Source organism: Perca flavescens, chromosome 14 (assembly GCF_004354835.1).
Source record: "Perca flavescens isolate YP-PL-M2 chromosome 14, PFLA_1.0, whole genome shotgun sequence".
NCBI classification, from domain to species: Eukaryota; Metazoa; Chordata; class Actinopteri; order Perciformes; family Percidae; genus Perca; species Perca flavescens.
The window spans coordinates 24,266,258-24,287,806 of NC_041344.1; the positions used below are offsets into that span (position 1 = coordinate 24,266,258).

Genomic DNA, 21,549 nt, shown 5'->3' on the forward strand with positions numbered 1-21,549 from the left:
ATGCAGATGACACCGGAGGCAATCATGTAGGCCGTTTTCTGTAAGGAAGGAACAAGGGAAGGAAAGGACGACACTTTGACTTTAGTTTTCCTCATCGGTTCTTGTCGTTTGAACAGTAAAGCGGTTATTATTAGCCTTCACTGTCAAACTATATGACTAACAGCTGAGCTTGTTTACCGTGTGGTCCAGGGAAATGACAGGCTCGGAGTTATTGAGTCCGGAAGACACTGAGGAGTTGCTCAGGTTCGTCACAATGTCGCGCGGTCCTGGGAGGCAGGGAGCGTTCGCCATACCCACAATCTGCCCCTGGATAGCTGTACCGAGAACAGTCCCCAGAACCTCCACAGTCATCCCTGATTGGAGGAAAGATTGGAGTGGGGGGGGCGATGTTTAGTCACTGAGGAGGTGCCACACTAAACTTGTCTTTTCTGTCACGAGATTCATTTTAAAACACTAATCATTTGACTTGGATACTCACTGTATGCGGTGGCCGAGTCTCTGTCCTTCTGCTCTGAGCTGATGAACATGGTGAGCGCAGAGTATGGCACATGGAAGCACTGATTTGCAAAAGAAAAGAGTAACAAGGTGAGAAGAAGAAAAAAAATGAATGCAGCTCTTAATTTCACCATTGGTTAAAGTAAAGAAAGCTAAAGTCATTGTTCAACACTTTGGGAAATTAATTTCATTGCATTCTGGTGGAAAGTTGGATGAGTTTGATACAAGTCTCAGTTTGACATTTTGAGCAAACTATTCCTTTGAGTGAATCATTTCAAATGATTGCGCAATTAGAAAAGATTGCTACACTTTGCGTTGATCAAATCAGTTTAAAAAAAATAAAAATACAAAAACATGTAAGGTTACTTTACATTGACCCCACAATAGCCTTCATAACATTTTATTAATGTCATAATTAAACTCATTTCATAATTCATTCAGGGGGTGAGTTCTTCTCATCAGTTTTTGTAATAAAAGAGCCGTTTCGGCTGGGCGATATGGAGAAAATCCAAATATCACGATATTTTTGACCAAATACCTTGATAACGATGTTGTAGTGTTGACTATTGGTGCTTTCACAAAATATTTACACCATGAGGTTTTTGATGAATAATCATCAGTAATGTGGATATAATGACTGTGGGTGTGTGACTGAAGTGGGTAAAGGCAAATAATAGAAAAGTTACAACACTGGTAAGTTTAGAAAATGACATCACTTTACTGTAATTCAGCCTTTAAAACCAGGAAAAGACAACACGAGTGTTGGTACTCACAGTTTGAAGGGTCTGGAAGAGGCAGTAGAAGATAAGGTACCAGATGACTTTGCCGTTCTCAAAGGGAGGAACGTACCATATGAGGAAATAGGAAAGCACGGCCAAAGGGGTGGACAGCACGATCCTTCATATGGACAAAAGGAAGAGTAGGGGAGAGGAAGGAGAAGAGACAACAACAACAACATCAGTGGATGAACACGTGAACCTACTCGAGCGTGAAACACTCTCACTCTGTAACCAATTATCAGCCTTTATGAAGAGAGGGGGACACTCATTACATAACAAGTTGTGTGGCCATTTAAGTGGGGGTTTCATTCAACTAGTGCCAACTCTTCCTCAGGTTGGCAGTGTTTGGTTAACAGGGACACAGTATTCCTGGTGTCCATGTGCATGGAACAGGTCGAGCTTGTGGATGAGCTGGAGGGTTCAGGGAGGGTGTAACACGGGGGAATGCTGCCAAACAAGACTTGCTCTTGTTTTTTTCGTTTACAAAATGACTGAACACTTTTGGTCACATGAAAAAATGGTTCAATGAGGCAATTCTTTGGATGTAAAAATGTTCCTGCCCGGAACTGCTAAAAAAAAAACATGTCATTTTAGTCACGTAGAACACATCTGTGCCATCCTTTACTCCTCCTCTTCCTACGTCTAACATCCCGTAAATTCGCACCATGAAGTCATTTGAAGAGGAAGTTTAGTCACATCCTTCCCCCTATGGTATCAAAACTCTATGGAAATAACTACTGCGTCGGGTGATTCATCCTCATCAGACATGAAATTACAGCATAGTGTCTGGATATTTTCCGTGGCAATACTGTTTCGATACACTAACGCCAAGTATTGATCTTTTATTATATATGTGTTGGTCAGTCTGTCTGCTTGACAATCCCATTTTGCAGCAATAAAATTGAGGTGAGGTGACCAAATAGAGAAATTTATCTTTTTAGATAAAACAGAGGAAAATAGGTAATAAATTAGGTAATAAATTGCAATACAGTATATCGCAGAATATTGCAATAGGTTTCAAATCGCAATAATATCATATCGTGACGCCTCTGGTGATTCCCATCCCGATAAAACACGTGGGAATGGGTTTTTTTAAGCATATTTCCTCTGTGCTAAATGGCACAAACACCTACCAAATTAGGCATGGGACTTGATTTGACCTAACTAAAGTGTGTCCATCAATAAAAACAGCTTTACTTGAACTACTTAGCTCCACGCAGACATCCTACAACATGGATGAAACAAGCTATGGTAGCAAAAATAAAAAGAAAAAAAAAAAAAAAGAGTTCCATCTTTTGCAGCTTCTTTTTTTCCAGTGTATGCTGTTCTCAAAACAGTTTGCAAGGCTAAGTCAAGACTTGCAGCAGTGCAGTGACACATTATGCCATCCAAGTACAGTCCTGTGTCCCCTCCTAGAATGAAATGTCATCTGAAATAGCCGTGCTGACTAGGGTGGGATGATTTTATCTCAGCAAGTTAACTAAGTAGGTGGCAGATTTTAGTCTGGTGCCTATATTAACTGTGCAAAATCGTTCTCAATCATTAAGCTGGATGGGTGACCCCAAAGCCAATACTCTAGATTTGATTCTGGTTTTGAGGCCTTGACGTCATGTTTACATGCACTGACAACGACTTAGGAAATCCGAAAAAATTTAAAAACTAAATCATGATTTTACAGTACATGAAATTTATGGGAAACCAAACCTTAAATCAATGGTAAGGTAAAAAACATCCACTTCCTAACCTTAAGCACTTTTGAATCAATATTAAAATTCATATTAGGCAGTCAGTATGTAAGCCAGTATTTGTTAAAGTCTAAACTCTAGATACTTAACAGCCAATGTCCAAAGAAATTCATTTAAATGCATGTTTAGGGAATAGCAAGAAGCCTGCAGAATGTCACTAGTGACTACTCTCCAGTGGCTCTGCAGCAACAGTACGACTTGTTCTACTACTGCTCCGCAACTTGAACTGGAGTTAACTCTTCCTCCGCCAGTCTTTGAAACTCCTACCAGGGCCATTCACAGCTGAAAGCTGAGACCTCATTGGCTCACGTATGTGGTGTGTTGTGGGCTGGACCAATGACAAGCTAGCCTGACTCTTCTCCCCTCCCCCACTTCCTACACATGAAGCCTGAGGAAGATGAAGCAGCTCCTGCTGCATTCTCTACTGCCTCCTCCTCCCTGATCTCAGGCACCGCACCCATCTCCTCACATCTTTACAACCATGCTGACCATTCCAGTGATTCCACCATCCTTTCTTGCTTCATACAATCCCCCCCCCACCATCGGACAACAATTGGGAGGTGCATCTCGCTTTGCACAAGCAGCGCCATCATGACCCACTTTTGAGATTCAAACGTCCGCATCTTGCCGTTAGCGGAAAAATGTAAAGAATGATATACTGACCTTACCCCCTCCCGCACAGTTCTATTAAGCTTAATTCAATAGAATTATATGCATTAACATTAAGTCAAGCTATTCTTTCTTTAACACAATTTTCAAAGTAGAGATTTACATTCAAATCGCGATTCGAGATCTACAGATTCAAAATCGATTCATAGAATTCCAAAAATCGATTCATATTTTTTTATTAAAAAAAAAAATTCTTTTTTTTTTTATTGTATATCTACTGCAATCACATGGGAAAAGTAACTACATTTACATACTGTGAATAGTTTTTTAAACCGAGAATCGTTTAATTGAAAATCGATTTTGAATCGAACCTTGAGCTAAAAAAAAAAAAAATCAATATTGAATCGTGGCATTTTCTGAATCGTGCACCCCTAATGTACGTCTGACAGCAAAATCATTTACATCACTGTAGTTTCCAGAGGGGTGATCAATTTGATCATCACGTTATAAAACCTCCATCTTAACTGTCAGAACAAGAACTTAATTCGATACATGTTGCACGTGGGTAACTGCCAAAGCTAGACACTTCTCTCTAAGGAACTGCTACCCAACAGCTGAACAGGATGATCATTCCTTCGTAGTCTATAGTAAGGATGCAGGTGTTCTCAATGTACCCACAGCAAAGGGAACATCAACACGGGCAACGGAGGAGGGGACCGCATGAGACCTTAATGACTGGGTTCATCTCCCAATTGTGCCCCTTCGTACACAAGGTACACACATTATTGAGATTATGTTTTTAATCAAGCAGGCGAGGGAGTTTTAAAAAAAAAGAAACACTCTGCCCTGCATCTCCCTGTGGTGCTCATTTAAAAAGTCTGCTATACCCTGGGACATGTAAGATGTCACCTTTTTGTCTGATCACATTATGGAGGTACTGCATGTTCCCGAACACTCAAGGGACAGCAGCGTTGACAGGAGAGTGGCAGCGGCTTCTGTAACCAGCAGCTCCCACCGACACACCACGCTGTCCTTCGCTCACATAACAGTATGAGTGGACCGAGAGTTCCAGGACCGTCTGCAGATTGGACCCCCCACCCCCCCACCTGTTTAACAGTTATACAATACTCATTAACAGACAAATGACTTGTATGACATAAACCTGCGTATGCTGCTCAGAGATTGAGAAGTAGAGAGGTTGGGGGGGAAGGGGGAAGGGGGGAGCTAAAACAGCTGAAAAGAAAAAGGGGTCAGTAACCTTTCTATAAAAAAAAAAAAAAAAGGCCTGAAGCACCACAGGCCTCCCATTCCCTCAGCCTGGCTGCCACACACGGCCAATGATGCACCACCGCAACATTTAAACATTCATTTTGCTCTCCACAAGGGAGGGGATTTCACAGAAAGATGCCAAAGTGTAGCGGTCAAACTGAAAGGGACAACACAAAATACAAAGTGTTGTTTTTTTGTTAATCTCAAAAAAGGTCAATTTATACAAATGAGAGTATTATACAAAATATCAAAAAGCTGAAAATGACCTCACTACTCAAATATACAGAGATTTTGAGTCCTCTATGGGAAGTATTCATGGTGTGCTTGCTGAAAGAAGCAGTCTTGGTAGCAGGCAGGAGTTATATTTGTCAATGGATTGCTAAAGGTCAAGGTTCGGGAAATGTGACTAGCACCTGCAGGAACTACCCGTATTTGTTTGGTAAAATAAAGGCTCAGTGTCTGTTTTTTGGCTTTAGGGGTCCAGCCTTAACCATTTCAACTAAAAGCATTTCTCAGGAGATTTTTTTTATAACCTGTGTGCGAGAGCGAGAGAGAGAGAGAGAGAGAGAGAGAGCGAGAGAGCGAGATTGAATAGACAGTTGCCTGATGTGTGGGCTATGAGGTTGTGGCAGCAGTATTTGCATCAGCATGACCCATAGTAACCCTTCCTGGAAGAAGACGCTGGTAATTCAGTCGCCTCCCATAGCCCCACCCCCTAACACAACCAAACACTGTAACTTCCACTCACAGCTCTGACTCACTGACGCTGATAGGCGTTTCCGACAACAATAAGTGCTTTAGGGACACGTAACTGGGCTTCATCAACAAGGTAATAGAAATGGTCTGGCAGAGACTCCAACACTACAGCTGGAGGAGCCAGTTGCTCCGGAGAAAATGACCACGGTCTACTGCAGATGTTGGTTCCAGCTGGGAGTAAGACCTACCAGGGCAGCATGCGTCCGAAGCGCGTCCATGGGCTTCGGGAGACCAGGAAGCCCACCGTGGGGTCCGTTATGGCGTCCCATGCTCGGCCCACAAACAAGATGATGGAGGCATAGAAGGGATCCAGCTGCCGAAAGAGAAGACTCAAAGATTAGTGCAACTGGGACATTAAAAGCACATACATTTCAATGGTGGGTAATGCATTGATACTCCCAAAAAAATAAAAAAAATAAAAAAAAAGGTACACTTCCAATCCCTTTGCTACCTCAGAGTAGCAAAAGTATCAGGCATCCACGTACACCAGTACACCATCCACACTAGGCTAAATGTCAAGCTGACAAACTATACATAGCCTGTGGTTGGTAAAGTTAAACCGTTTGATGGAGGAGTCAGCAATGTAGCTTTACAACATGACATTTTTTTTAAGTCAGTCAAAAGGCCGCACTAAGCAAGAATCAAGTCAAATTGTGAAGGTGCCACTTGGGAGCTCAGCCTGTCTGCTGGTTATTGTGCAGAGGAGACGAGCCTGACTGGAAGCCAGCCAGGAAGAATGCTCGACTCCTGACTGTACAATCTGCACCATGCTGTGTCACCCAATAGACTCCTAATCAACAATCTTGGTAGCCAGACAAAGCTAAACCCTGGGACGCCCAGTTAACTTACACGCCATTTTGGCCTAAACCATCAGATTAGTGTCAGAGCCCATTAAAGCGAGCCCCTCCTCATTGTGCTACCGTCCTTCCCCTCCCCAACATTTTTTCAGTTTTGATACAGCGGAGCCACATCATGGAGTCAATAATGGAAACAACAGAGAAACGTTTCCTGCCTCTTCATTTTTCCAGGACAATCGCATCTTTGTTGGTGAGCTCTGGCGGTCACAAAGTCCCGTACGTGCCCTTATGAGAGAGGTGATTCAAGGGCACAGGAAGGATCACGTTACAATGTTCTCCAGTCTGTAAATGCCACCTGCGTGTATTGCATACGGACAATGTTTTGGGCTTGTTAAAGTAGTTAAACTAGTAACGCCCACCACTGTTTGCAATACAAGTTGGATTTTATGCCAGAACGCACTTGGCTCAGGTTGCTAATGTCGGCTACTTTTTTATCTTGCCAGAAGGTGTGACAGTGACAATGCCGGTTCAACCGGTTTGTATACAATCAAAAAAGTTTAGCCTTTACAAAGAAAGGCTAAACCGTTTTGTTAGTATGTATGTATCAGAATGTGTGTTCCCTTTTCCAGTAAGTTGGTCTTCCAGATCGGCCCATCTGAGCTTTCATTTTCTCAAAAGGCAGAGCAGGATACCCAGGGCTCGGTTTACACCGGTCACCATTTCTAGCCACTGGGGGACCATAGGCAGGCTGGGGGAACTCATATTAATGTTAAAAAACCTCATAAAGTGACATTTTCATGCCATTGGACCTTTAAGGGCAGCAGGGTGGGCTATATTTAGTTCTGTATGAAAGTGACACTATAATGTCTGGACAAGTGTGATCATGGAGTTTTGAAATAATCTCAAACCAACTCACCTGAGCTACATCCAGCAGATAGATCTGCAGGAAAAATCCCAGGGCACATCCTGTGATTTGGTAGGGTGCTCCACCGATGGCATAGCATATCTTGTTGCAGACTGACAACCTGTTCCTATGTTCATGCTGGGAGGGGGGGAGGAGGAAAAAAAACAGTCATATTAAATTTGCATCTACAGGAACGTATGGAAATCCTACTGAAATGATAATGTCTAAGAAATGAGTGACATTACTCTTTCAACATCAACCTACTTTTGGAGAAAGTGTCCTAAAGGCTAAGTATTTGCAGCTGCCCGCATACCTTTTCAGGCTTTGACATGGCCTTACCCTTGTAATTATAGGAGGGGTCAATTCTACAGTCGACATACAGCAGCTTAATTCTAACATGGTGACGGCAATACAGCAGAATACAGTTATGCCTCCAGGCTTATAAATGTTACTCTTAATTTTTTGTCTGAACAATTTAATCTTCATCGTCGCTGATTTCTCACCAGTCCGATTAAGACAACAGTGCCTCATAAGGAATGTGGCCTAAATTCTTAATCGCCAGAGTCTTAGAAGGTGAGAGTTCAGTTGGCAAGAAGCTAACCATTGTGTCTCGTATTTGGCAGAAGTCAGGGACAGTCACTGGGAAACAAGAAACCCTTGGATTTCTAACAAGTGCTCATTATTCTCCATTTGCTCCACTGTAGACGTAATAATTTTCTCAACAGACAGACTCTAAACAACTCCTCTAATAGCAACACAAATCTGTGCAGACAAGTGCCAGGGCATGACAACACCATGGTGTCACACTCACCAAAACACAGAGTGACAGCACTTGGGCAGCAGCCCTGAACTGGCTTAATAGCCAGTGGGTGCCTGCCAGTATGACCAGTGCTCTGACCACTCCTGCCCACAGAGGGAGGGAAAACACACCCTCCTCCCTGACCAATAAAAAAAAAAAAGGTTGTGTTTGGTGCTCTTTTCAGCAGGTCAAGGAAGTTTTCATCACTGGTTTTGAACTTCAGTGAAAGTTATAGCCTAGAGAAAGGATAAAAAGACGTTTCAATAGAGCATCACCCAGCTTGTGAAAATGACTGCAGGCCCATTCAAGCATTCCTTAGTGTATGTCACCGATATCCGTGTGACAGACCTTATCTTAGATCAGACCACAACACAAAACATTCCCTCTGGCTGAAATGAGAAACCAGCGTCATCAAAACACAGAAGCAATTTTTAAAACTTCGGCTGGCATTAACATCAGTTGGACCGCCTGGTGTTTTATGCCTCCAGGACAGTGATTGTGGGGGGTAAAGGATCACAATTGCCCCCACCATGTGATGACCATTACCCCTCAAACTATACAGCTGTAAAGTGGTAACTAAAGAGTTGTCTATGCCTGATAAAAAGTCTATGACCAAGACATCTTTCCTGACAGTGTGTCACTATGGGAAATGTCTCGTACACCTGTTCTACCAGTGTGCATCGGTTACTTCTGCCCATCCTAGTTTGCCTGTGTCATTTTAAAAACGAGTCATTGCGTTATTATGCGACTATCATAGAAATGTGTTAGATTGACAGCGTATTAATGTCACTCGCTTTACACGGCTTCGAACCAATCCACTTTAAAAGCACTCCTCTTTGCATTACCCATCCTAATTACATTAAAAAATAAAATAAAAAACTCGAAAGGTAGCATAACCGTTTTTGATTAACGTTACAATTAGAGATGTTGACAATTCTAAACAGATTGTCCTAGCAATGACGGAAATGTCAAAAACTCTGGGGGAAAAGCTAGATGGGATTTTAGGAAATTATCCTCCGCCTTCTCCGACTCTGACACGTCGCCTTGGTGCTTCCTGATGCATTCAAAGCTGTCGGAGATATGGAAATTACCCTCCAAAATACACTCGAAATACCAAATTAAGCGGGGATTTCTTTTTTTAACAACGAGACTAGGGAAGAAAGATCACATGCAAAACTCAACAGTGAAAACTTTCTGAAACCGAAAAACACTTACTTACACACTACTTTTATTTTGTTCCATTTTCTTTTTACAGCATAGACTGTTAAAATACAGCATATAGGCCTATGCCAACAACTGGAGTCCCTTCCCTCAGATATGTGTGTGTGTGTGTGTGTGTGTGTGTGTGTGTGTGTGTGTGTGTGTGTGTGTGCCCCTGAACGCAGCACCACAACAAACCTTGACGACTGACTAAATATCCACAAACTGTGCATCCTAGAACGTTACCTCATATTGTTATTTGTCGACAACACCCATACCGTGGTCTTTGGACAAGTTTAGAGTGTTGCAGCAAATGTACATATAAATAATTTCAATTCATCAATGAGACCATATGCAAATGAGAAATTCCAAAATATGGTTGATTTAACGAGCTAACTTTGCTAGCTAACGTACACTAATAGACTATAAAACTGCATATGCGCATTCCATGAACATGAACATCTGAAAAGGCAGCCGTTACCAAAGAAGAGTTGCTAACGTTAACGTTTTAGGGATTTAAATTTAGCTCTGGCTGGGGTAAGTTAATGAGTGCACTGAAAACCTCACTCATTACAATCTTCCAAACTAAATTATGACTTAGTGTTAAACCTACTATTATATTTAACCGTCCAAAGCTTTGGTTTATAAGCGATGTTGTGTGTCCCGATGATAACGTTACTCAGAGAAGGGTTAAAGGGCTTCCTGGCGTTTGGAAGCCTAAGTAGTGTTGATTTATTGACTGAAAATGAAATAAATTTGATTTAAAAAAAAAAAAAAAAAAAAAAATTTAATTCATTTTATAATTCAACGAGTAACAATGCGCCCCCTGCTACATGACTCAGTCCCTCGAAATGCCATTTCACAGGGGTGTGCTCCATTCAATCAAATGTTCAAGATACGCTCCCGTAAAAAAAACTAGCTACTTTCTCGTATTGTGCTGTCTGGTGAGGCGATTTGGAAAAGAACCCGTCGTTAAACCATCATTTTGATTTAAGTAGCTAATGAACTCACCTTCCTGGCGAGCGTTATACCATCCGAGCTGGCCGGTTTCTCCAGTAAACTGGCGTTTGAGTATTGTTCACCTCCCTCTCCTTTTGCCATAACGTTAACTTAGCAGAATAGCTGGTTTTCTTCGTTGAACCTGACAGAAAAAAGAAATATCAAAACAGGTCTTCCGATAACGTTTGAGGAAACTCGTCCAATGGTATCGCCGTGGTCCAACGTTACAATCTGTTTGAAAAGTGAGAAGATGTGGAGGCAGAAAGGGTGGATGTAGTAATTTTTAGAGCACCCCGCCTCTTTCAACGTGCCATTCACCCCATCTTTTACCCCGCCCCCTCTGAAGGCGGGTCCGCTCTAACAATCAGGCGATCTTATCACTCATATCAACCTCCATGATGTCAACTCACTGAAGACATTTCATCTGAAATTCCTAGTAGCTTTATCAACGTTCCTGAGGATCAAAATGAGAAGTAGCCTAGCCTTTATCTCCGGTGAAAATGTCACATGTTGCATATCTACGCAAACATACAGTTCAACATACAATATCCCTAACGTACATTAACTATTACTTTTACATGAATCCACATATGGTTGGTGTTTTTTGTAGACTGATTTTATTTTTTAGGTTCAGTATATTTAAAATACATAGCATTAGTAGGTTATTTTGTATTTCTACACATTTGGGTATGGTCTTGGGCACATTTGTTGATATAAAGTATTTTTTTATATCCTAATGTGTGTATATATATTTCCCATATAATTTCCCCCCATCTTGCTCTCGTCTTTCATGCTATTATTTTATACACAGGCTATGTAAAATAGGATATAGTTTATAGTGCGTCATTTGTTTGTTGGAAACCAGTTTCCAACAAACCAGTTTCCCAAAATACAGGCCTGAAAGTGGATCCCTAGATATCCACATCCAAAAAGTGAACATGTTACACAAAGAACATACAGTATTTATCAGTGTGAATATATATTTTCTTCTGTATCTTTCCTATATTCCCCTGTACATTTATTAGCATTTTCACCAAAAACATTTCAAGTAATTCTAAAATGAATTTCAAGACAGAAATAAAAAATGAAATGTCCCTATAGGAATATTATCACCTGCTGCTGTATGGTAAATATATTGCAAAAATCAATATTCACCACAGCTGGCACTAAATGTCCTTGTTATGAATACAAACTAGACAGTACAAAGTCTAAATTACGCTTCAGAGATAAGTTTAAATCATACAAACATAGCCCAAAATATATTTTCCTGAGATGCAAAATGATATTTAGAAAATACTTGCAGATGTTCAGATTGTACTTGCAGATGTTCAGATGGTAACCAACATTTACGACCTACATTTCCTACAATTCAGTTCAGGGCACAAATGTTACAAACATGAATTGTGTATTTTGGAAAATAAGTGGCTCCTGTGTGTGTGTGTGTGTGTGTGTGTGTGTGTGTGTGTGTGTGTGTGTGTGTGTGTGTGTGTGTGTGTGTGTGTGTGTGTGTGTGTGTGTGTGTGCTATCTTCCTCTGTACTGACCATCAATGAAGACGGTTCAAAAGAGACCGTTTTTAACATCTTTAATATAGCTTGACTGATAAATAAACACACGCGCAAGAGTCCTCAGGTGTGGCAGAACACACAACAACTTATCTCATGCGGCTAGATAAAGGTTGCCTGCTCGCGGTCTAAACGTTTAACACTCTCCAGTCTTTATTTGCAAAGCGTCGACTGCTCTGGCGAGTGGCTGTGCACATACTATATGTTCCCATTTTAGCTGAGCACACATACCAACAGCATACATGCAGTATACACACACCACCACTAGTTTGAATACTCATCTTTGTGTCCGGTGGTAGGAAAGGAACCTCTGGATTGCAGAAGATGTATAGATATTTGCGATGTTTACCTATGGCTATGCATGCACACAGTCTTTCCACCCTCACACCCACTTCAACAGGCCTCACACAGGTAGGAGCGCATACGCCTGCCACCTCCCATAGATTAAAAAGACATTAACAATGCAGCTTTATGCATTGTTTATGCTGAATGCGTATGTACCTATTTGTTTACACACGCATGCACGCATGCACGGACGCACGCACACACACACACACACACACACACACATACACACACACACACACACACTAACTCTAAAGGACCTCTCCCATCTGCATTATTGAACTTCTGATAGTTGAACCCTGACCTTGCCAACCGTACATTCAAGTTCAGACCAGACGCACAGGTGGTGTGTGTCTGTAATGGTACGGACAAATCAATGTGTGTCAACATGCTGCAGATTAGATAAGACATTATGGCCCAGATGAAGTTGTGTTGGTACATTTATGTAACAGTATCACTGTGGAAAACAAATAGCCCAACGTGTGTATTGAACAGTTATACAATTTAAACAACATCCAAGCAGATAACCTTTTTGGGGGGGAGGTCTCTTCTTCTTTACTCTGCAACGATTACACAAATGTATCAAAATGCTGTCCAACCCCTTCAGGCTCACTCATCTCTGTCTCCACACTCTGACCGTTGTCTGCTCAACTTTGAGCTCATTTCAATACACTTAAAGGATGTGTTGTCATGTCTTTGGTGCAAAGAGTTACTGGTCTGTTGGAACGTGTCGCGTGCATGTTGAAATATGACTATCTGCCAATGGCAATATTGTCTGTCTGTAAGGCTAATTTTGCACAGGAGGAAGGAGGACTGTTGCAGGACTGACAGATAGAGGTTGATGTCCAGTTTCAGGAGGAAAAAAGAAATAAGGCAGCGTAGTGTAATAAAAATAAAGTCACAGGAGGGAAACATCACTGATACACTGATGCATAAATCACAACATCATTTGTCATAATAAATAAAGAGAAACTGCCTAATATTGGTAAAGGTCACCCAAATTTCTAGCAGTTCTTGCTGCTATTACAGACTATCGTACGTTTAAAAAAAGAAATATTTCTTGTACTTGAAAAGTCCAATTCATTAGCAATAAAACACACTTGGTTCACTACACTTAGGCATTTAGCAGCTACAGCCCATCTTGGTCGGTATGACTAGTAGCTAATGGTAATTCTTTTGGACAACCTTCAGATAAGTATAGCTGTAAAGCAAACTGTCAGTTGACTGACTTTGTGACTTCTTTACTTGTGCAACTGTTACATTGGGGCATTTACCCTTGTCCTGTAATTGTCACCCCATTTTCACACAGCTTACCATTTAAGCATTCGTTCGAGCATCTCAGCCAGAAACAAGCTGCATCTTATTGCTTGTAAGTAGATACACCCAGTGTGCTAACGGCTAATGGATGTGCTGTTCTTTCCAAAGTTCATGTAAATCAAGGGGGACTTGTCCTAACTGATTAGAAACCAAACTCCATTGCATTTTATTGCAACAAGACAAAGATTATGCACTGCACTCTGCCCCCTGAGAGACCTAACCCGAATCCAACAAGGTACTTTCTCATGGATCACCTTACCTGTCCCATTTCTTTTAGCTTCGCTACTGAAGAAAGCATGTGAAATGGTTTGGTGTGTATCCCCAAAGGAGCTAGCTGTGAGCCCAGGTGTAACTTGGAAGAGATATTTAAATTAATGAAATAATGTTTTGTATTTGGCCTGTGGCGCTGTGACTAAATGAGTGCAAGCAGAGTACTTTGTGCTGTTAAAGTCACACTTCTGACAGCTGTTCTGTGTACAAGGGGATATATTTATTGTGTGTGTGTGTGATTGTATATATGTGTGTGAGCAGAGTCTCATGACTGTGTGTATTTGTTGCCAAACAGTGCGTGATCGTCTGAGAAAGCAATGCGGTGAACGCAGAGGCCGTCCAATAGGTCGAGCTATGTGTGCGTTATGTCAACCAAGCGGCAGGGTATAGGTGGGATGGAAAGTCAGAAGGGAGGGCAATACACACTAACACACACGCATGAAGACACAAACACACGGAATGGTGTGAGGGGAGTTGTAGATGAAGGGGGAGTTGTCATGTGCCTTGTGTCCTTGAGTGCAGGTATTTTCCCACAAAGTGCGTCTCAATCAGCAGGGACGCAGTTCTCCCCTGTCTGGGTCACCCTGTGTCAAAAAGAAGTTTGAACCAGCTGACGATATTAGTTATATCTGTGAGATAAAATTGTAAAATAAAAACGTGCATTCAAACCTATAGGTTTAAATTTAAACGTGACCTACTGTACATGGTTTCCATGTACATGAGCCAGCCTGGCATGGCAACATGAGGCTCTGATCCCAGCCTTGAGGACACAAAAGGTTGTTTAAAGTGTACTCTACACAAGTGTTCGGACTTCCAACAAAAGCTGCACCCTTTCGTTTGCACACATATTGCAGTTACATTCTATTTGACTCAATCAGGGATTAGGACATTGTTATTTGTGAACTCAGTCGAGGCATGCAAAGTCCTTCCTCCATGTGCACTAAAAGTACAGGTAACTGGTGAAATGAAGGAAACACTTGTGTGCATGTTTACAAGTTTAATGATGGAGGGTGGAGTTCATTTCCCTCATTACGTGCAGAAAGCCAAGTCATTTCATATACTGAGTAAGCAAACTTTACTCGGTCGCATAGCATTTCGGTGTTCATTTAAAGCTCACTGTCACTTGTCATTTAACGGACAAATCTAAGACCAGCAGCAGTCACTGCATATTTTACCGAGACTTTGTGGATGCTTCTAGCATGACAGTGCACTCGTCTGCAGGGTATGAGATGTCATGGATTAGTTTCAACATAAAAGCCTCATCTTAAATCCTCATTTGACTGTTGTCTGTCATGCCAATAGCCATAGGCACTCGTTTAAATGGCATGCATATGTGATACAAATTTTGTAGTCCACAGAGTTGGGGCTCTGAAAGAGTCTTCATAATCTCTTAATAAGCTCTGCAGCCACATTTAGTTTTTTGGTAAATGACACTTTTTCTTGACTGGAAAACTTGATCTGTCACTGTGGCCCTATTGTTCCCCTGCTTATGAAACCCACAGAGAGGAAGGTGTGAAAATGCAAGTTTAGGCCATGTTGAGGAAACTGGGGCGATTGTTTCAAAGTTCATATTTCTTAGCCGTGTTGTTAAGAGTGACGGAACACTGAACCTGACTGTTATCAGGATGGACTTACCTCATTGGAATTTAGACATTTCACCTAGACGGGTGATGTGTTTACGTTGCCGGTCGGTCTGCTTGGAATTCTCCAGGTCGTACTGTGGTTGGCTCAAACTGCTTTCCAGTTCCTAGAAATCATATGATGTCATGCTAATCAACTGAATTTGTCTCTTGGAGCAGCTTAGGAATGGTGAATAAGAGGAATACAAAGGGTCTTAAGAGCTGGGAAAGAGACATGTTTCACTGTTTCGGCCCCACATATTCAATACATGAAATATTGCAGCTTTAAATGCTAACTGTCCAGGCCTCATAAAGATTCAGAGAAAACATGAAAGAAGAGTGTCAAGAAAGGTGGTTTGGGTCTCATCTCACAGCAGGGAGCGGTGATGGGAGAGTTCATATCTTTTCTATTGTGTTCTCAGCACAGCATGGTGCATAACGTGGAAAAGAAGAGGTTATAAAAGCCTATAGAGTAATAATGAAAACCTCACACTGAGCGATATCTAGAGCACAAAGTGTGTGTTTTAATGTCAACAGTGCTGCGGGTCTGTGGGCGATATTTGGATGAAATGATGCAGATATCAGAGAAGCTCCAGGGATTTTGAAGGCACCTCAGAAGGGAAATACTGGAAACAGGAGAAATGTGAGAAAGAAGAGGAGACAGTGTTGCAATGCACAGACAAAACAAATTCCACACAGCAAACAATTAAAAAGTGCCGCGGGTGGCTTAGCGATAGCAACAGGAAGAAAACATTGGCAACACAAATGTGCACAATGTACACAAGAACTGTTGATAAGAACGGCTCGATCCAGTTTGAAAATTAACTATAACCGCAAATTCCTGGTTACTGCACCCTTCTACATGACGTTACTTGAACTCATGAATAATTTCAAGTTTGTCTACTGGAGGGCACAATCAGAATCACAGTTGGTAACTAGCTGGCTCATACAGGTTTGATCAGTTTATTATGAAAAGGTCTATAAATCAATTTGGGGATGATGGAAGTGAAATTTTGGGGGGTGGGGCGCCCCCTTAGAACCCACATTTACATAACGGCTAGTCACTTAAAAATATTCTATGTCTTTATCGTTTATAAAGCAGGTCTAGGTACTATTTCAGTACTGTGAAAGTATCAAAACGATGTCACAACTGTCACGGTTTCAGCAGGAGGACCCAAATGCAATAGTCTTTCACAAACACTTCATTTTGACTCTGCAACTTACAAACAAACAGGACTCTCACAGGAACAAACAGAGAGACGAACCGACAAGAGACAAAGGAACAGAGGGGTGTAGAAATACACAGACCGATCAACAGAAAGACAGAGGATTGGACAAGACAGTAACGAGGAACAGGTGAGAGCAGAAAAGGAGGGAAACTAACGAGACAATTGAGAACAGGTAAGAGCAGAACCGGAGGGAAACTAACAAGACAGGAAGTGCAGACCATATAAGGGGATGAGCGGAGACAAAGACACATGACAGACAGGTAACAACAGAGCACATGGAAAACAGCAACAAGCACAAAACACAACAAGAGTGGCACAAAGGCAGTCAGTCACAGCAGGATCCTGACAACAACTAGGGCAGTAACCAACCAAAGAAAATATTGGTCGACTGAGATTCTACCTACTCTTCAACCGATCAATTGGTCGATCGGGGAAAAAACATCTGCACGTTATTTCTATAGTGACTAAATCGTCCACAGTCCACTTAGTGCGCTCTACATGGTAGTGTTGTGTGTCAATCAAAGCGTGTTTTTCCTGAGGAAACTAATTTAACGATCTAAGCGCACGGCGTGAAGCGCCCGGCGCAGGTGCGTTTAGGGCCTGTGTACGAATCCACTTTTGCTAGTTTAACGCTGGAAAAAATGGTCAGTGCGTTGAGTACAAGGGTTGTACTTAATACTTATTTAATCATAGGTGTGTTTTGGGCGTAACGTGCAATAAACCAATCAGAGGGTCATCTCCCATTCCCTAACCCTCTGATTGGTTTATTGCACGTTACGCCCAAAACACACTTATGATTAAATAAGTATTTTTTTTTCTGGTCACTAAGAGTTGAAGAATGTTTAAGTTTGGGTAAAAAGCCGTGCTTGTCACTGTCACTTTTTACCCAGCTGGAGGAGGAGCGGGTAAAAATACCACAAAGACCAACCGTCAAATCCTACATGTACAAGTGCTGAGTCTGTCCTCTCCCTACATGCTTCAGCCTTCCCCTCAGCCAGAGCCAAGGCCAAAGCAAGTACTGTACCTTGTCCCAACCCATACAGTATGGTGCTGACTGAAGGCTGCCTTACGAAAGTAACACCAAAGAGAATTTGGTTGTACAAGAGCAAATGGACCAACCAATTGACCAACACCTGACCTGGCGATGTCAGGCCTTGTCACAATTATACTATAGTTAGACAGTTCCGCTACAGTGCTGTTACAGTCGTGCAGGGAGCAGAGAGTGCAGATGATGAACACCCGGAAACACTGACCAATCAGAGCTGACTGGGCTTTTTTTGGGAGGGGGGCTAAAAAGTGAGCGTTTCAGATGCTGGTATATTCAGACAGACAGTATGAGAAAAATTATGTCTTGCAAATTTAAGTTTTTAGCCAGAAGCCAGTATAACGTAACCTAGCATATGAGCAGATCAGCCAACAATTCATCAGTTTCAGCTCAGAACAAATGTGTTAAAGGTCCCATGACATGGTGCTCTTTGGATGCTTTTATATAGACCTTAGTGGTCCCCTAATACTGTATCTTTCAGAATTACGGCCATTAGAGCCAGTCCCACAATGAGCTTTCCTTAGTATGTGCCATTTCTGTGTCTGTAGCTATTGAGGAGGAGAGAGGGGGAAGCAAGGTGGAGAGTGGGGGTGTGGCCTTGACCACTTTGCTCAATTGAAAGCCATGATGTCTCTCTCTCATGGGTGGGCCAAATTCTCTGGGCGGGCAAAGCAGAGAAAGTGGAGTTAACCTTCTTTCCAGATCGGCCCATCTGAGCTTTCATTTTCTCAAAGGCAGAGCAGGATACCCAGGGCTCGGTTTACACCTATCACCATTTCTAGCCACTGGGGGGACCATAGGCAGGCTGGGAGAATGCATATTAATGTTAAAAAACCTCATAAAGTGAAATTTTCATGCCAATTTTTATGCACTTTGCACTGACTATAAAGATTTTGGGAAACTGCTAGCCTTTGTATTTGGACATTGGCACCTATAGTTGAGACCGGCCCTCCTACTGAAAGCAATTTGCTGCAGACTGTATGCAGAGTTAAAAAAGATAAACGGGCCAGATCAATTATGTACTGTATGTTCTTACTTTACATGTGGAACAGTGTATGTGTGCGTAAACCACGTAGACAGCAGCAGGTATGTGGAAACATACAAAGTAGAGTAAAGGGCAGCTATGATACACATACACACACATACTTACATCATCATATTCACACGTTTTGAAACCAGCAGGAGAAAGCAATACAAACTCAGTTCATATCCTCATAAAAGCATAAGCCAAAGTCCAGTAGTAAGGTATTGATTCCTCCTGAAATCCAATGTATGAACCAAGTCCATTATCACTTTTACCTTTTATTACAGTCAAACACCGGCAATAAAATTAAACCTTGTCAACAACCATAAACACAGATTTGATAAAAATATGCCACGACATCTAAATTATATTTCAGACTGAGCTCTCCGTAATTTGGTTGCCCTGTCTTTATGATGAGTCACGTGCTCAGTGCCCTCGTTGGAGGTCACTGTGGTGTGACTGTGTAATGATTTAGCCAGAGCTCATTACGGGTCAAGTCAAAAGAATGTATGAACGCTAATGTTATATCGCTCAATATCTTGAATGAGTTGCTTGGATTGTTTCTGGTGATCTATCAGATGTTGTGTTGTTGATATAAAAACACTAATTCTTCATGTGACACCGTACATGTAGAAAAGAGAAGCTGGGGTGTCATGACAGTGTCCATACAGCTGACTGTGTATGGTTATGCTCCCGGGAGGGTTTATTTATGTTTAGAATGGAAACTGTGAGCGTGTGGTGTACCCACCCCCTGGAATGTCTGCCTCTGTCCCATGGGAGAAAATAGACGAGGACAGCCAAAGGAAATTGGAGTTCGCGAGTTCACTGCCAGCCTGTTGACTCGTAAGCTCTGTGATCTGCGTCATCTCTGCTGCTCCTGCTGTGTTTCTGTTATTTATGCCGATATGTGCATTCCTATGTGCATACAGTAACATAAAACAGTACAGGCAGTGTATGTTCATTTGTAGAAATAGAAGGCAAATTGACAATTTGAAATCACTAACGCATTCCGACACTCTACAATAAAACAATGAACACACTCTTTAGTTAATTATCTCCAAGAGTGAACCATTATCTAAAATCATTAGCCTTTATCTTTATTACCTCTTCAGAGATATTCCAGTTAATGTTTCCTGCTCTCTTTGACCACGCTTATCTGCTCTCAGTGCCTCTTAAGAGAGCATCTTTAAAGTGTGGGATGTCAGTTGTGCGATGGTTAAAAAAAAAAAAGTCTGCAAGCTTTTAACTTTTATTTTTGTATTTCCTGGCAGGCTGGAGTGACTCCAAGGACAATATGGTGGCAGCAAGGGCGATTTTTATGAGCTTATTTTCATTCAAATAGGACTAATCTGAATTTAAAGGTTAACAGTAGCTAATGGCTTTTGGTAGAAAGCCATTAGTTACTGTTTAACATCAGCTAAAAATAAAGTGCCTTAAAGCTTTAGTGAGTAACTTTTTGATATTAATCAACGTCCGTTACATTCAAGCCATTGCCAAATGAGTTGCTACAAAGCTAATTAAGACTATCAGCTCCACACAACTCTCTCTGTATTTCTCAGTATGGCTATGTTCAGAAGATTGTGGCTGGAGTGAAGAGAATTACCTCTTCTAAAGAGTCAATCATGTGTTTTTAATCCTTCGTGTCCTCCTTGCATACTAGCAACTGAAGAATTCCTCAAGGGGGAGACAGAAAGTATGCACCATCTTTAAGAGGAAATTTTTTTTTCAATATTAACATATCAGTGAGAAGGTAAGGACTTTTTATCTGTAGAATAGCAGCATTACCGGTAGATGCCTGTCAACATTAAAAACATTTAACCGCCGCCGAAAATCCAGCCTTTGTTGTCCTCTCTTGCATATTGCCTCAGTGTTCATGTCTTTTGAAAGTCACTAACCTTTCACTACAATAACACAAAAGGCCCACACAATAACCACCAATTATAGAACCACTATCTGATACATCAACAGGATACAGCCACATAAAAAAAAGTTTATGACCACTGTCCACATGATCAAATGTTCTCCTGGAAGATGATGACTGGACATATCTAAGACAGGTTGACAGCTACTGTTAAATAGTTATATCTGTAGCTATCCTATAAGATGTTGTTTTGTATAGCATAACTGGAATTAGGTTTATATTGCAGCATTTCTGATTGATTTCTGTAACATATATACCATAAAGTTAGCACAACCCATGCTATAAAGAGGTGCCCTTCAATATTACAGTAAAAAAGATAATATAATAAGTCTAAAATAGGTTTTCTTGTGGTCAGCCTTTAACGCAAGAGTTTATCCTGAGATGTGCATGAAGTGTTTATGTTGTATAAATGTATTTGGATGTTTGATTACCTGTTATGTTAAGCTGCTTGTTGGTAAAGAGAAGTGGGTGTGAAAAAAAAAAAAAAGAAATTCATGTTGTGATTTGGAACAAAAACACTTAACTGAATGATCAAGATGTTAGCAAGGGGGTGGAGATAATTGATCTTGCTTGCAGTAAAACAACATGCCCAGCAGGGTGCAGTAAAAGTCAATTTTCCTGCCATAGTAACCAGGGTTGGGATCATTGATGTGCAATGCAGTGGTACCAGGAAATGTGTCTTCTTCAGGTTACACAAGTTGTGTTTTGTATATAGGGTATTTTCTCTCATACGTCAGCAGATCCAATAGGTATTAATGGAAAGCAGCAGGTGAAAGGTGACAGAGCTCCTGGGACCCTGACTTTTACTGAAGAAACATAACTTATATACTTAACGCATAAAGCAGTTATAACACAATCAAGTG

The 21,549-nt window shown here is 41.4% G+C and overlaps 1 protein-coding gene across 1 annotated transcript in view; it reads right to left on the reverse strand.

The window, feature by feature from the left end:
* mfsd2ab (MFSD2 lysolipid transporter A, lysophospholipid b) overlaps positions 1-10,661 on the reverse strand; it is a 17,777-nt gene extending 7,116 nt beyond the window's left edge. Inside the window, exons 1-7 of the mRNA XM_028597885.1 lie at positions 10,365-10,661; positions 7,367-7,492; positions 5,842-5,966; positions 1,269-1,392; positions 479-557; positions 178-353; positions 1-38 (exon numbers count right to left, since the gene is read on the reverse strand). The exon at positions 1-38 is cut by the window's left edge and continues 53 nt beyond it. Coding sequence (XP_028453686.1) covers positions 1-38; positions 178-353; positions 479-557; positions 1,269-1,392; positions 5,842-5,966; positions 7,367-7,492; positions 10,365-10,454 — 758 coding nt within the window. The 5' untranslated portion in view covers positions 10,455-10,661. The remainder of the gene's footprint in view (positions 39-177; positions 354-478; positions 558-1,268; positions 1,393-5,841; positions 5,967-7,366; positions 7,493-10,364) is intronic.
* Between the last annotated feature and the right edge of the window lie 10,888 nt (positions 10,662-21,549).